We start from the raw sequence: 14,395 nt of genomic DNA on the forward strand, positions 1-14,395 counted from the left end.
AAATCCTTTGGTGGACATTTACAATCCTCTGATATAAAATATAGTGAATCTCCCTGCTCAACTACTCATTATATCCTTTCTCTAATGTTGCAAATAATACCCAATGAACTGAATTAAATTTACCAATTAATGGTTCATTACTTAATTACATCTGATTAATTTCATCGGTTCTAAATTGAAACCCGATACGTTGTGTTATTTTGAGATAAAGGCTTTCAAGCGCCATGCAAGTGAAATAGTCAAATTACTCAAATACCGTTTTAGTTTAGTTCATTTTATATTTATTTCAATTATTTGGTAAACAAAATGTCTGCAAGAGTAGCTTTGAAAGATGTGCAGGAAGCAAGCAAGAGAATCGCGCCGTATATTCATCGTACGCCAATAATGACTTGTTCAACACTCGACGAGATGGCTGGCAAGTCGCTTTTCTTTAAATGTGAAATATTTCAAAAGGTTGGAGCTTTTAAGGTGAGCATGCTCTTTGTGTATCGACCTATCATATAACCTCTGTAAATCCTTAAGTTTTCTGGTATGTATTGTCGTTTGCATGTATGATCTGTGTGCAATTCAAACTTATCAAACTAGTTAGTAAAACGTCTGCTTAATACCCCCTAGACTAGTTCCACTCGGTTTTAACCATAATTTGTAATTTCAGTTCCGAGGTGCATCAAATGCAGTTGGTAAGCTTGTTGAAGAATGCAAAGAAGACAAAAGTCAGATGACCATCGTCACACACAGCAGTGGTAACCACGCCCAGGCTATTGCACTAGCATCTAAACTACGAGGGGTTAAAGCTCACATTGTGATGCCCTCTGATGCTCCCTCTGTGAAGAAAGAGGCTGTGATGAATACCTATGGGGCACAGGTCACTGAGTGCATCAATACACAGAAGGTTGGTTAAGAATTATTGAACAATAAAATGTACAGCACGTAATCTCATGATTACAGCCAATGTATGGAGGCATGTCTGACTGTCAATCATCTGGTATTTTATAACCTGACATTTGTTTTTGACTTAAGAGCCGTGAAGGAACCTGTGCTGATGTTTTAAAGTCAGTTGGTGCAAATGGACACTTGATTCATCCATTTGATAATCTCAATGTGATTGCAGGTCAAGGGACAATAGGTCTTGAAGTATTAGAGCAGGTAAGCATGATTTACTTTATCAGTTTTAAACTGTTCTGCATGAGCACCAGAGCTTGCAATAACACTCTTCATTTCTCATGTGCTCAGGTACCAGATGTTGAGGCGATTGTGGTTCCTGTCGGAGGAGGAGGCTTGCTCAGTGGTGTTTGTGTTGCTGTGAAAAACACAAAACCTGATGTTAAGATATTTGCAGCTGAACCTCTGAATGCTGATGACTGTGCAAAATCATTCGCAGCAAAGAAAAGAATACCATTACCAGGTGGGTTCATCTGAATGGAAATTATATTGTTGGACATTCAAAACAATGTTGCACTTCTATTTTTGGTGATTGCTTGATTTTTATTTGTGCATAACCATTTAGTTAGTTGAAACATTATTTTAATAGTCATCAAAAAATATTATCTGTTTTTAAGGTCCTCCTGACACAATTGCAGATGGCTTGCGTACAAGTGTTGGTCAGTTGACATGGCCAATCATTCAACAGTATGTTGATGATGTGATTACAGTGACTGAGGAAGAGATTATTCATGGGACAAGATTGGTAATTGAGCGTATGAAGGTAGTTATAGAGCCTTCGTCAGGTGTGGTTGTAGCAGCTGTACTTAATGAGAAGTTTCGGAAAAGGACTGCGGGTTTGAAAAACATTGCTGTTCTTCTTTGTGGAGGAAATATGGATTTTGATAAATTTCCTCCATCATCAGTTGAACCTAGTCTGAGTAGAAACTAGATATGTGTTGACTGAGTACATTTCTTGTATAAGATATTTCTAAAGTAGCTATGTTTTCTAAAGTAGCTAAGTGTTGAGATTAACATGACGCGTTCTCTCTAAGAACACTTATCAATATTTATTAGTTTCAACAAAATACAGCGTAATTAAAGTTGGTTGATTAACTCAGGAAATATGAATAATTTATTGACTCCACAGGTGCTTACTTATCATCAATAAATGCAATCGTTTTACATGTTGCAAAAAACCGCAGGTTACCGCGAAAACCGGCTGAGGTCATAATAAACAATTTAGAAAAGCTGTATTTTTCAATGCTCAAGGCAAACACACGTTACTAACAAGTGAAAAAGATGTGCTAAGAACCATATGAGAGTATTTTAAAGGTTTACTGATGTGACAAAAGGTTCCTTGCCGAGTTTATTGGCAGGTTCACTTGCATTAAGCATTGAAAGAAAAAAAAACTGTATTAAAGGATGATTTATTGAAGATTACCTGTACATCATGGCAAAATTGAGAAGGTTTCTTGTGGAAGTCCTTGCATTCATACTTTGTCTCTTAATCGGCGCTGCCGTGTTTCATGCCATAGAATACAAAAACGATGAACCTGTTGGACATTCACGGCCAAACAGCAGTGAGATATTGGACAGTGTTGTGAGGAATATTAGCCTTAAATACAATATATCTGCCCGGGATATGAATCACACAGTTAAACAACTACGCAGAAGATTATGGAAAAATGAGAATAAGAATTGGGATGTCTGGGATTTTACTGGATGTTATTTTTTCGCAGGAACAGTTGCTTTTACAATCGGTAAGTAAGATGATTATGAGGAATTATAAAGAATCATAACAACTGCTACATTTGTTCTTACAAAAGCTTAAATGTTCTAGGATTTGGCCATCAAACACCAACCACAACCTTGGGTCAGTTAATGGTGATAATTTATGCAATGTTTGCCATTCCCATTACAGGTAAAGGAAATTGATTCTTCAGCAATTGACATATTACATTCAGCTGTTTTCCTTACAGTTAATGCAAATTGCAAATCACCTTTATTGCAGGACTAATGCTCTCAGCATGTGGTGAACGAATGGCTGTACATCAGCGAAAGGCTGTCATATTTATCGAGAAGAGAATTTTGAAAAGGGAACTTAAAAATTTACACGGCAAAACGATAGCAATGAACATTTTTGTCCTAATGTTGTTTTTCATTATAGGAAGCATTATGACTAAGTAAGTTCAGACATTAAGTGACAATGATGACAGATATTATCATTACTAGGCTATCTATAGTTCTATGAATAAACAATTATTGGATGAGGTTTTTGTGATATGCAAAGTTATCAAGGTCGAGGTAAGCGTTATTACCTTGACCTTGATAACTTTGCATATCACTAAACGCAAACTTCGGCTTGGTAATTCTCGATATCATACTCAACCTCATCCAATAATTGTTAAACATCAGTATATGGCATACGTATAAAGTCGTAGTAACTTCTGCATATAGTCCTAGAAGTTTTTCGAAGATTTTTTTACTTATGAACTTTTCAAAAACGTCTTTGAGACGAATTTCGTAACAAACATCGTTTGAGTGCGGTTGAAAAAATTCACGCTGTGATGAAGAAAATATTACTAAAAAGAGAAGTGTTTTGCGACTTCGAAACTAATTTATCAATATTATTATTCTCAGTATAAGATGAAAAGAAAGACATTAATGAAAATAAGGAAGACAAGTTTTTAACTCCATTGCTTTGGAGTTTGCAGTCTTTGTAATATACAAAAGACTAAATTAAACATTTTATTTCAACCTAGATATTATTACGATGGATGGTCGATAATTGAAGGTGTATATTTCCTATGGATATGCATGTCGACTGTTGGTTTTGGGGATTATATTATTAACGACGGCAAACCTTACTACGAAGACGATGTGGGACGGACAATTATGTTAAGATTTAACGTGATAGGTTTGATCATCGGACTCTGTCAAGTATCTTGTATTTTGGTGTCCATTCAAAACGCGTTGGAGAAGAAATTTGTAGAGAGAGTTGGAGACGAGACTGGTGAGACTGCAATGGAAGGTGTGAATGGCAGCGGACGAGGTGAAAATATTGGTCAAAAAAATGAAGGTTGTGCGTTGGAAGTAGTTGAAAATGAACAGAACAAGACAGTATCTGGAATTTCTTTGAACACATTATGACACATGAAATTCTGACGTTATATTCTGACTTTAAAAATACAGAAGAAAGATCCATCTTTAGAGCTACGGTTTTGATCTATCTTTTAAGCTACGGTTTTCACTAATTCTAATTTATTATCTCTAAGAGAATAATTATCATATTTAAATTAAATTAAAAGCTCAAAGCAATATGTTTGTATCCAGGTTTAGAACGTCCTCCCAGCCAGGCTATTGTTTTTTAGACGGAGGAAATTTATCAATGCCTAAATTCCCTCCACAAAGAAGAACAGCAATATTTTTCAAACCCGCAGTCTTTTTCCTAAACTTCTCATTGAGTACAGCTGCTAGAACCGCACCTGACGAAGGCTCTATAACCAATTTCATACGCTCCAGCACCAATCTTGTCCCATGAATAATCTCTTCCTCAGTCACTGTAATCACATCATCAACATACTCTTGAATGATTGGCCATGCTAACTCACCAATATTAAATCGTAAGCCATCAGCAATTGTGTCATTTGGACCTATGAAAATCAATAATAAACTGGTTAGTTGTTGATGAATGAAAACTTCTCAACTACATATAAATTCCTCTTACAAACCTGGTAAAACTATTCTCTCATTTGCTGCAAGTGATTGTGCACAGTCATCAGCATTTAGTGGTTCAGCTGCAAATATCTTAACATCAGGTTTTGTGTTTTTCACAGCAATACAAACACCACTGATCAAACCTCCTCCTCCGACAGGAACCACAATCGCCTCAACATCTGGTACCTGAGCACATGAGAAATGAAGTGTATTATTGCAAGCTCTGGTGTTCATGCAGAACAGTTTAAAACTGATAAAGTAAGTAATGTTTACCTGCTCTAATACTTCAAGACCTATTGTCCCTTGACCTGCAATCACATTGGGATTTTCGGATGAATGAATCAAGTGTCCATTTTCACCAAGTGACCTCAAAATCTTTGCACAAGCTCCTTCACGGCTCTTGATTTAAAAATATGGAAATGTTTAGATAGAAATATCAGTAACAAGCAACTTTGAGAGTCTTATTTTGAACCAACCGCTTTGGTGTTTGTCTCACACTCAGTGAGCTGTGCCCCATAGGTATTCATCACAGCCTCTTTCTTCACAGAGGGAGCATCAGCAGGCATCACAATGTGAGCCTTCACACCTTGTAATTTAGATGCCAGTGCAATAGCCTGGGCGTGGTTACCACTGCTGTGAGTGACAATAGTCATCTGGCTTTTGTCTCCTTTGCATTCTTCAACAAGCTTCCCAACTGCATTTGATGCACCTCGGAACTGAAATTACAATTCTGTTAATAAAACCGAGTTGAAGTAGGGGGTAGTCTTTGGTACTTCTGAGTTCACTAGCCACTAGGATGATTTTAATAAATTGCTTTTACGTATATTTGTATATAATTATACATGCTAGTAATTGAAAATCGTTTAACCTTGAAATATTATAACATTGTTAATGTCATTTGAAATGTCTGCCAACTAACAAGGAAGTAATAGTTTTATGTTTTTCTGAAAATCACCCCCGTTAGTTCCGACTGTTATATTGACACCTACTGTATTAGGACCCAGTACTGATTCACCGTATCGTTTAAAGTGGTTGCAGTGGATATATGATACATCGAGACATCACGGGCACACTTACCTTAAAAGCTCCAACCTTTTGAAATATTTCACATTTAAAGAAAAGCGACTTGCCAGCCATCTTGTCCAGTGTTGAACAAGTCATTATTGGCGTACGATGAATATACGGCGCGATTCTCTTGCTTGCTTCCTGCACATCTTTCAAAGCTACTCTTACAGACATTTTGTTGACCAAATGAATGAATTAATTGGCCGCAAATATTTGCTTTTTTCTGATCGATGGGCAGTTCCGGCCATGTCTCTCAGCAACCACATTCCAAAGTACGCACTTGTATGTTAAGGTGAGGGGAGAGACAGAGAGTCGCGCGTTCCCGCAAACGACGCAAATCTAAAAATAGAACACCCCCAGTCCCCTAAAATAAGTTGAACGGCCGCGGTGGTTTCTATGATTCCGTTGACTGGGAAATTTTGGATGAAAATGAAATTATTGGAATTTGGAAGAGAAAGAAACAAAAATGGAAGTTTTGGGGAAGAAGAAGATTTAACTCCGATATGAAAGGCTTTATTTCATCGATATTTTCCCGTCTAGTTCCTTTCCTTTTGGTAGAAATTTGCAGAGCTCAACCTGGTGAGTATAAAGTTGTTGAAAATCATTTTTAAATTTAGAAGAGTTTTGGAGAATCAGTGAAATTTAATATTGAGATACAAAAGCTGTAGGTTGCAAATGAGCTGGAATCAAAATAGGATTTATTGCCACTATTTCTGCCTTATTGATGCTTCAAGAAGTTGATAATTGAATATAAACCTGATCAGTCATCTCTAAACTGAGCAATTGTTATTTCAATATTTATATAGTTGTGGACATCATCACATCAAGTTACCCAAATAACATACTACAAGTTCCAGTTTATAAAAGATCAGGAAATCTAGATGTCAAACTTAGTGAAGTTCCTCAGAATCATCAGGTATGTTATGTACTTGTTGATGTTTCTTCAAATTCAACCTTTTATATAATATTCTTGTAGTTTTGCATTGTGAATTTATGACTCAAATTATCCTCTTGTGGGAGTAACTTTTGGTCCACTGATGCCTAATGAACTGCACTGAGATAAAGTGCAATACTGCATGGTTTTCCTACAAATTGATGATTTTTCTTATATTTATTGCAACAATCAGAAACAGCAGCAACTTAATTTATTCTCATTAGGTTGAGATAACATGTGGAGCACTATCGTCAGATATTGGTCTCACAAACATTTCATTCATCACGGAAATTATACAAAGAGGACAACAAGATGGTTCGGTGTCTTTCAGGTACGAAGGATTGGTTGAACCCAAGAGTTGTTGCTGGTGTAAAATGTGTCATTAAACAGGAAAAATGAAAATTATCTGCATTATTGCAGTCAGATGATAGGTTAATTAATTGGTAATTTTGAAAACTTTTAGCATTAATGCAGCTGGAAGAGCTGTTCAAGTTCGTTGCTCAGGTCAGAGCATTGGTGGCACTCAATTCCAGAGAGCTTCTTCGTTTGGGCAAACTAGGTTGGTATATTTTCTCTTTCCTTAATTGTGTTGGTATTTATATTATTACCTCTTGATATCTCCTTGTTTCTTAATAGCTACATTCAAGTAACGAGACGGCCAACAGTCAGCCTATGCTTGGATGTTGTCAATATTACACCAAGTCCTATGGCTGTCAAAAAAGTTGAAATTTCATTCAGGTACATGTGCTAGCATAACACAAACTTCTCATTAATAAAAAACAGAAACTAACAGCTAGCTTGAGAAAAACTCCAAGCTACAACATCTAACTGTGGATTTAATATGATTATTGTTTTTCTAGTGAAAGTATTCTTAATGATCCTGTAATCTTGAACTGCTCTGTTATTTCATCACTCAGAGGTCTGATATTTATTACCATAACACAATTGTTGAATTACTTGAATGCAGAGTGTAAACAATGACTGCCAAATCATGGTCAATGAAATAAGCATGCAAACTGTTTTATTACATCTTGTTTATAGCTTCCTCTAATCCACTAAAGGTAACCTTTACTGCAAAAACTGTTCCAGTTTCAACAAGAAAAACAAATGTATGTTCCCTGGTTTATTTTTAAATATATTCATTAAGCTTGACTGCACAGTAATTTCATGGGTAAATATATATTTAAGTATATATAGACTTAGGTTCTTAGTTTTTGCTTCATGTTTAGATATCATACATTTTGGAAAGTGAAGGTGATCCAGTAGTTGTAGCTTGTTGGGCCTCAAGCAAAAGCACAACAACACCTGCAGACAATTTACAGTACACCAGAAATACGTCACAAGGTATTTACCATTCAATGCAACAAAATGAAATGGTTTTGATTGAAAGTATTATGCAGCTTAGCTAAGCATGTACAAAAGGAATTGTTAGGCATTGCAGGTTGATACTTAAGGTAGAGTCTCCTGGGCAAGGAAATGTTTCCAGTTGTTTGTACAAGGTTTTATTGCAAGCATTGAGTGAGAACATATGTCTAGTATATACAGTAGTGGTGTGACGAAGATCACCTCTGGCAAACCAAGGTGATTAAGGTTTACGATTTTCATTTTAGGTGACACTGCTGTTTTCATGTACCAGATACAACAGGCTACATTTGTTCCTGCCTCAATTACATCTCTTGGACGGACAACTGTGGCACGTACAGTCAGTTATCTTGTCTTGGAAAGTCCTGCGACAAATTTGACACAGTTCTACTGTACATTTCATAATGCATCACAGAGAATAGCATCGCTTTGCGCAGGAAGCTTTCCTTTGAGGTCATCCCTTGAGCTGTCATCTATCAGGGTAGAACTGGTGACCACCAACATGACTTTTGAGGTAGGCTCTAATGATCTCAATATACATTGTCCGATACACATCATAAATACCTGAAGCAAGATAGTCATGACAAAGTTTGTGCCAAAGGTAGAAGTTAGTGCTGATTTCTTATTCAGGTTGGGGATTTTTATAAGCCACTCATAGTTCAAATAAATGGTAGCAGCACCCATCGTGTTCAACGGTTGCTGGATGTGACTTGTTGCAGAGACGCCGACCCAAAATACTTCATGTTGTCAACCTCATTGTCACTTTGGATTGATGTTTATCCCAGCATGCCATTCAAGTGGGAGAATATTTCAGGTAGGATTCTATTTTATTAAAACAGCATGAATAAATACACTGCGCATAAGTGCAAAAGTTCTAGGTACAAACCTGCAATTGCAAATGAGAATGTTTTTTATTGGACAGCTAGTGCATTAACCCAGTGCTAAATTCTTGCTTATTCTTTTATGGTACATTACAAGTTTGAAGTTTGTGCTTTGAGAAATCAACATTTTATGTGTTAATACAGTGGGAATGACAGCTCAGAAATGTCAAATTATATTGTTAATATAGAAATTCTTATATTAGCCAATGCTTATCAGATCATGAAATGTCTGAACAGTAAACTTCAACCTCACAAAAGTTTAAATCTTCACTAATCTGGGATTGAATAGTCAAATATCGACCATGCATGATTGGTGTGCATGTTATACTCGTCGTTCCAATACCAATCGAGTGCCTGTCACCGCACTTTGGATTTACCAGCCCATTATTAATCAAACTATCTCCAACCTTAAATGACGAACAACAATTAAGTTTAGAGAGAGAGAGAGAGAGAGAGAGAGAGAGAGAGGGATGTTTATATTGCAGAATTTTTCTACTTTGATAGGCAGAGGTGAATCAATATGAGATTCTTCTAATATAAGCAAGAACGTTGTTCATAGTAAAGAGTTTTAGCGTAAAGAAAAGGTGTCTGCATTTGAGAGAGGTGCGCATGGAATAAAGAGGGGTGTGACTGTATTAAAGCGGGGTGTCTCTAAAAAGCGGGGTGTCTGAATTCAATCTCTAGACTGGAATGAAGTGTGTTTATTAGAGATATTGTCCATATCAGAGAGACATATTCATATTAGTTGTTTGACTGGTATATTTTACCTTAATTTCAAAATCTCTCATCCGATCCCAACAACAGTCACCGCGGTTAGTGATTGCCACTCGTGCTACTGGGATTGTTTCACCAAAATCAACTCTCCACCATTCACGATTCCCTCCTAGTGTGTGAACACACTGAGCCGCACCGTTGTAAACCATGATGGTATTCCTGTTTCCATCCACAGCATGATGGGCGTACCCGCCACCACTCCACGTTGAACTTTGAGCTGTTGGCTTACCCAAAGCAAAGTTGTGACTCGGAACTAAGGGAAGACAGGGTTTTACGCTACAGTGGGTCGTGAAATAAAAATCCTACGTCTCGATATTATGATATAGCAGCAACTAAGCATTCGGACTACCCTGATTAGGTTTAAAATGAGTTCTTATATCAGGTTTATGGATGGTTGGATTAGGCTTATACCAGGCTTATGGATGGTTGGATTAGGCTTATATCAGGCTTATGGATGGTTGGATTAGGCTTATACCAGGCTTATGGATGGTTGGATTAGGCTTATATTAGGCTTATGGATGGTTGGATTAGGCTTAGATCAGGCTTATGGATGGTTGGATTAGGCTCATATTAGGTTTACTAAACGTTTGTGAACGTTAAACCTCCCACAATCAACTATACATGACCACATATATCACATTTCTTGCCACGCATGAATATTGGACAATGACATTTGAACACCGCTTCTCTGTCTGGCTCGCAGGCCACAAGTCTGCATGGATTTGGGACACAGGGATCCTGAAACGATATCATGACATTTCCCAATGCTTTCACATATTTGAAGGATTTAGATTAAGTAAAAATGTAAAAAGCCCCTCACAACAGAATGCGTCATGCCAAGTTTGATACCTGTAAAAAGAAGTGTGTAAAACTATTGTCTTGTGTTAGATTCTTGTCGTCCCGATATTTACTTGTGTTTAGTAGTTCACATTGAAAATTACTCGCTGAGATCTGCTTAACATTAAAAGAGAAACATCCTTCGTTTCTGGTGCAACTCAAGTAGCACTTTGTTTCTCTGTCAACATCAATCGTTGCTATTGGCTCGACTTTCAAGCGATGTTTATGAAGATGGGAAAAATTTTTCAGTTTCATTTCGCCTCTCGCGCTTCGAAGAAGCAGTTGAGCTGAAACCAGACTCGTTATGATAGCACATACAGCGGAGAATATCAAGCATGTTAAGCGAGTGAATGCCATCTTCTTAATGCCACCTCCTGCGCGCTGCGTTACCAATGCGAAAATGTAGTTTCTGGTTCCAAGTTTATAGCAGGTCGTCGTAACCTCAGCGCGTGTATGTGGTTTTAAAAATAGCTTTCTCCGTTTAAGATATTTATATTTTATTAATATTGTACGTTATTATTTTGAAAATTCTACTTTTTTTTAAATTATCTTCGGTGTAATATAATTAGAAAAAAACGCGGCAATCATTGCTTCTTCATCTAACGATAGATTTATTTTTCGTTTCGTAGACAAGAGTCAGACCACTTTTTATTCTGTATTCGATCCTCATTGTCTGTGTGACTTGGAAGTAGATCTTTGTGATGCCAGGTGTTGCTGTGACAAGGTAAAGTTAAATGGTAAATTATCTCGAAATATGCCATTGTCTTAATTGCTTTGACATGCGGTCATTTTGTTGCGTTTTTGTATTCTAAAATTGTCGTGTTCGAGTAATTTATATCGAAACCTGTATGATTTTGGTGTTTGCTTTTCATACTTTCTCCAAGACTTTCATATTGACTTGAAGTCTACTTTTTTCTTAAGCAAGCATTCTGTCTCTTCTTGCTAGGACTGTTCTTCTTTTGAGAAGCAAAGCTTCCCCTGTGCCCCAGGATATTTTGGTGACGCAAGCGAGCCCACGATATTTGAGTACGGTTGCCAGGAAACGTGGAGCAATGGCGACAACTATCGAGCATTATTCTGTGTAGTAACGGACAACAATCCATTTCTTGGTTTATTGTATGATTCTCCACCCACATTTGCAGGTGATAGCGTGCAATTTGACTCCCTGCAGGCAGGCGCGCCCAAATATGAATACCGGAAGAATGAAATTCGTTCATTGGTAGAAAACGACGTCAACAAAAATGGATATCGTGATAGTGTCGTTATAAAAACTGACCGTGCCGTATTGACATTACCCCAGGAGATTGGTACTAACGCATGCGCACGCTACGCTCCAGTTGTATTTCTAAGGGACTTTTCCACATGGTGTAGCTCCGAATTCTCAGAAATCATGTGCTCTAAAAAATCTTCTTGGAATGCCTTGGAATATCTAGTTCCTAGTACTGCGCGATCATGCTTGACCTCGCCTCAGGTTCTCAATTTGAACTCGACTGCGAACTCGTCCTCAGTTCCTACGCATGTCCAATATTTTTGTCAAAAAGATTCGACCGCTTTCGTGACAGAAGTTGGAAACGACTGGGATCTAAAGAGCGGATCTTTCAACACACAACAGGGGTCTGGGGGTGAATCCCATGATTCTCGTTGCGCATTCGATGATGGCGTGAGCAAACCACCTGCCCCAATCTTCGACGAAAACTCGAAGAGATGTTCGAATGTTGTATTGAAAGTGGCTTATGATTTCTATTGGAAAGGAGGCAAGATCGTGCAGCTGAGAGCCAGGATCGCTTTGGGTGATATAACGGCGTCTACAGGCAATGTAATCGTTGCGCAGCGGTTTTCAGTGAAATATACGCACCTTGCCACGGTTGATGCTACAAGACTTCCGTTTATTCAGCCTGTGGTTGAGGAAAGGTCAGGAAATCCTGGGTACATTAGGGGAAAGAAAGTGATTGCTAAGGTAACTCATGAACACAGCCGTCTCGTTCATATCCCCTGCGCTTGGGAACTTTTATTAAATCCCACGAATTTTCATTTTTTAGGCCAATCAGACAACCCAGGGTCACGTGAGTCTTTGGTCGACATCATCCACTGGTCTCTGCGCAGAAGCGAAGACCTCGGATCTAACGTTTGGTGAGAACAGTCACACAGGTTGTCTACTGAGACTTTCATTGAATGATTTCATCAACTGCACTTTGCTGAGGAACACGGTATTGGAACGTCAGCGAAATCTTGTAGGAGCATCTTTTGTGGCAAGGCGTGGAAACGCCACATTCAATAAAACTGACGATTGGGTGCCATTATTGTGAGTATTTGCTAAACTGTGCGGGTTTTTTTCATTTTGTTTCTCAATTCAACACTTGTTGTGATTTTAAAGGTCTGACACTGCTATTCAACCACCCAATGCAACTGTAAATCAATCTTCGTCTGCAACGACTGTGGAACAAACCGCAGGATCTTGCGACGAAATTCCATCCAATTTACGTTACGAGATCCTTATCAGACAGACTGGAATATATTACGGAACACCTCAGATGGAAATAGTTGGTGCCCGTGTCAGGTAATGAAGCTTATCGATCATCGTTTATGTTCGTGTTTAGAAAACTTATCAGTTACCATTTATAAATTCAAATGTTAATTTTTTAAATGTTAGTTTTTTTCGTCATTGCTAGGTGGCATATTTTGTTGCATATTCAAAACTATGGCTGTTTTTCGACAGGTATTTGTCTCGTATCTGGAAGTTTCAATGCTCTAGCGGGAAATGTTATGTCTGCAACGTTTCTAGAACAGAAAACGGTAACGAAACACGATGTACGGATATCATTCAATCATTTGCTGTGACAAGTTCTGTGGATTTCATAACTCTTTCTGACGATAACAAAACCCGAATGAAAAGGTGAGTGAAAACTTAGATATCTTTCAGAATAATCCAGGAGATACATTAGTATCGTTTTACAAAGTATTGTCATCGGTTGACCTGAACCTACCGAATTCTGTCTCTAATAAGTGCTTCATGGCTTATTTTCATTTGCCCTCTGCGACAGGTCACAAGATGCCAGCCCCATTTGTTACCAGGACGCGTGTCCAGAGGAGGTGTTCTACCCGCTGCTGACGTCATACGACGGTGAGTCCCGAGAGGTGGCGATAGCTTACGGTTTAATGCTCGTCGCCATTGTGCTGCTCATAACGAGCGTTTCAACGTCACTGCTGCAAAATTTGAAGTCCTTGACGATTGGGTAAAAAGATAACGTATTGAGGTTAGTCACCGTGCTGTGGTTAAATGTCTGGTTTCCTTCAGCTAATAGCTGTCCCTAGCCATCTGGTTACGTTCCTGATACAAACGGCCTTCCCTATGAATTAAAATCTGCTTGATACGTTGGTGTCCATTGCCGATAGGCCTCGCACCTAAACTGACTATTAACTGAGTCCGTATTTCGTCACATACGACTCGCGACCGTTCTGCAAAACTATGTCCTCGACAAGGATGGATATCCAAAGGAACTCCTCTGGAACATTGAGATTATCGTCTGGGCAATTTTTCTTTGAGAGTCAAATTATACGGCGTAATTTAGCAATCTGTACCTGTTGTTGATCTGAACTTGTGAGGTCCGAGTTAGCAGGTTGTTTGTTTTGCAAGTTAACCGCAAACCACTGCTTTTATAAGAGAGAAGAAATCTGTTTCATGTGTAAACAAGGCTGATATTCAGGACAGCTTAACGACATCTCGTGATGAAAACGACTGTTAATATCAATTGTTGTGTAGCGATTTGTATCTTCAATGTGGCCCATCACCTGGACCTATCATCATGTGTATGACATTGACGATAATAGCAATACCAATGACAATAATAGCAACACAGATTTTGCGAAACATTTATTTACAAAAATTATCGTTACCTAAATT

General features: G+C 38.1%; 5 protein-coding genes across 5 annotated transcripts; 3 read left to right on the forward strand and 2 right to left on the reverse strand.

Moving 5' to 3' along the window:
- Positions 1–231: 231 nt before the first annotated feature.
- Positions 232–1,894, forward strand: LOC114523541 (probable serine racemase). Its single transcript, XM_028544501.1, has 5 exons — positions 232–468; positions 656–892; positions 1,021–1,146; positions 1,234–1,405; positions 1,560–1,894. The coding sequence occupies exons 1-5, from the start codon at positions 307–309 to the stop codon at positions 1,871–1,873; spliced, it is 1,011 nt and encodes a 336-aa protein (XP_028400302.1). The 5' UTR covers positions 232–306; the 3' UTR covers positions 1,874–1,894.
- A 461-nt stretch (positions 1,895–2,355) lies between these two features.
- Positions 2,356–4,097, forward strand: LOC114523544 (potassium channel subfamily K member 2-like). The gene is made up of 4 exons (XM_028544505.1): positions 2,356–2,684; positions 2,765–2,845; positions 2,936–3,107; positions 3,687–4,097. The coding sequence occupies exons 1-4, from the start codon at positions 2,375–2,377 to the stop codon at positions 4,072–4,074; spliced, it is 951 nt and encodes a 316-aa protein (XP_028400306.1). The 5' UTR covers positions 2,356–2,374; the 3' UTR covers positions 4,075–4,097.
- A 165-nt stretch (positions 4,098–4,262) lies between these two features.
- On the reverse strand, positions 4,263–5,965 carry LOC114523542 (serine racemase-like). Its single transcript, XM_028544503.1, has 5 exons — positions 5,719–5,965; positions 5,118–5,357; positions 4,915–5,040; positions 4,656–4,827; positions 4,263–4,577 (listed from the first exon to the last, which is right to left on the reverse strand). Exons 1-5 carry the CDS (start codon positions 5,878–5,880, stop codon positions 4,282–4,284), a joined length of 996 nt encoding a protein of 331 aa, XP_028400304.1. The 5' UTR covers positions 5,881–5,965; the 3' UTR covers positions 4,263–4,281.
- Positions 5,966–6,097: 132 nt separating this feature from the next.
- On the forward strand, positions 6,098–14,392 carry LOC114523535 (tectonic-2-like). Its single transcript, XM_028544494.1, has 16 exons — positions 6,098–6,285; positions 6,513–6,622; positions 6,865–6,971; positions 7,104–7,199; positions 7,277–7,378; positions 7,501–7,559; positions 7,682–7,749; positions 7,870–7,984; positions 8,251–8,516; positions 8,633–8,816; positions 11,124–11,218; positions 11,441–12,451; positions 12,534–12,796; positions 12,869–13,051; positions 13,211–13,387; positions 13,536–14,392. Exons 1-16 carry the CDS (start codon positions 6,210–6,212, stop codon positions 13,729–13,731), a joined length of 3,108 nt encoding a protein of 1,035 aa, XP_028400295.1. The 5' UTR covers positions 6,098–6,209; the 3' UTR covers positions 13,732–14,392.
- Positions 8,820–10,869, reverse strand: LOC114523545. Its single transcript, XM_028544506.1, has 4 exons — positions 10,507–10,869; positions 10,284–10,395; positions 9,651–9,910; positions 8,820–9,290 (listed from the first exon to the last, which is right to left on the reverse strand). Exons 1-4 carry the CDS (start codon positions 10,849–10,851, stop codon positions 9,102–9,104), a joined length of 906 nt encoding a protein of 301 aa, XP_028400307.1. The 5' UTR covers positions 10,852–10,869; the 3' UTR covers positions 8,820–9,101.
- Positions 14,393–14,395: the final 3 nt, after the last annotated feature.

This window comes from Dendronephthya gigantea, unplaced genomic scaffold, assembly GCF_004324835.1.
Source record: "Dendronephthya gigantea isolate DGI-Jeju-01 unplaced genomic scaffold, DenGig_1.0 000028F, whole genome shotgun sequence".
NCBI lineage: Eukaryota > Metazoa > Cnidaria > Anthozoa > Malacalcyonacea > Nephtheidae > Dendronephthya > Dendronephthya gigantea.

Coding starts and splice junctions, on each gene's coding strand:
- LOC114523535 (XM_028544494.1), top strand. CDS start 6,210: ATGAAAGGCTTTATTTCATCGATATTTTCCCGTCTAGTTCCTTTCCTT. Junction 7,379..7,500: donor AAAGTTGAAATTTCATTCAG/GTACATGTGCTA, acceptor TTGTTTTTCTAG/TGAAAGTATTCTTAATGATC. Junction 8,817..11,123: donor CAAGTGGGAGAATATTTCAG/GTAGGATTCTAT, acceptor TTCGTTTCGTAG/ACAAGAGTCAGACCACTTTT.
- LOC114523541 (XM_028544501.1), top strand. CDS start 307: ATGTCTGCAAGAGTAGCTTTGAAAGATGTGCAGGAAGCAAGCAAGAGA. Junction 1,147..1,233: donor GTCTTGAAGTATTAGAGCAG/GTAAGCATGATT, acceptor TCATGTGCTCAG/GTACCAGATGTTGAGGCGAT. Junction 1,406..1,559: donor GAAAAGAATACCATTACCAG/GTGGGTTCATCT, acceptor TCTGTTTTTAAG/GTCCTCCTGACACAATTGCA.
- LOC114523545 (XM_028544506.1), bottom strand. CDS start 10,851: ATGGCATTCACTCGCTTAACATGCTTGATATTCTCCGCTGTATGTGCT. Junction 10,396..10,506: donor TTACACACTTCTTTTTACAG/GTATCAAACTTG, acceptor ATATCGTTTCAG/GATCCCTGTGTCCCAAATCC. Junction 9,911..10,283: donor CAAGAAATGTGATATATGTG/GTCATGTATAGT, acceptor GTCTTCCCTTAG/TTCCGAGTCACAACTTTGCT.
- LOC114523544 (XM_028544505.1), top strand. CDS start 2,375: ATGGCAAAATTGAGAAGGTTTCTTGTGGAAGTCCTTGCATTCATACTT. Junction 2,685..2,764: donor AACAGTTGCTTTTACAATCG/GTAAGTAAGATG, acceptor TAAATGTTCTAG/GATTTGGCCATCAAACACCA. Junction 2,846..2,935: donor GTTTGCCATTCCCATTACAG/GTAAAGGAAATT, acceptor CCTTTATTGCAG/GACTAATGCTCTCAGCATGT.
- LOC114523542 (XM_028544503.1), bottom strand. CDS start 5,880: ATGTCTGTAAGAGTAGCTTTGAAAGATGTGCAGGAAGCAAGCAAGAGA. Junction 5,358..5,718: donor AAAAGGTTGGAGCTTTTAAG/GTAAGTGTGCCC, acceptor TTGTAATTTCAG/TTCCGAGGTGCATCAAATGC. Junction 4,828..4,914: donor GTCTTGAAGTATTAGAGCAG/GTAAACATTACT, acceptor TCATGTGCTCAG/GTACCAGATGTTGAGGCGAT.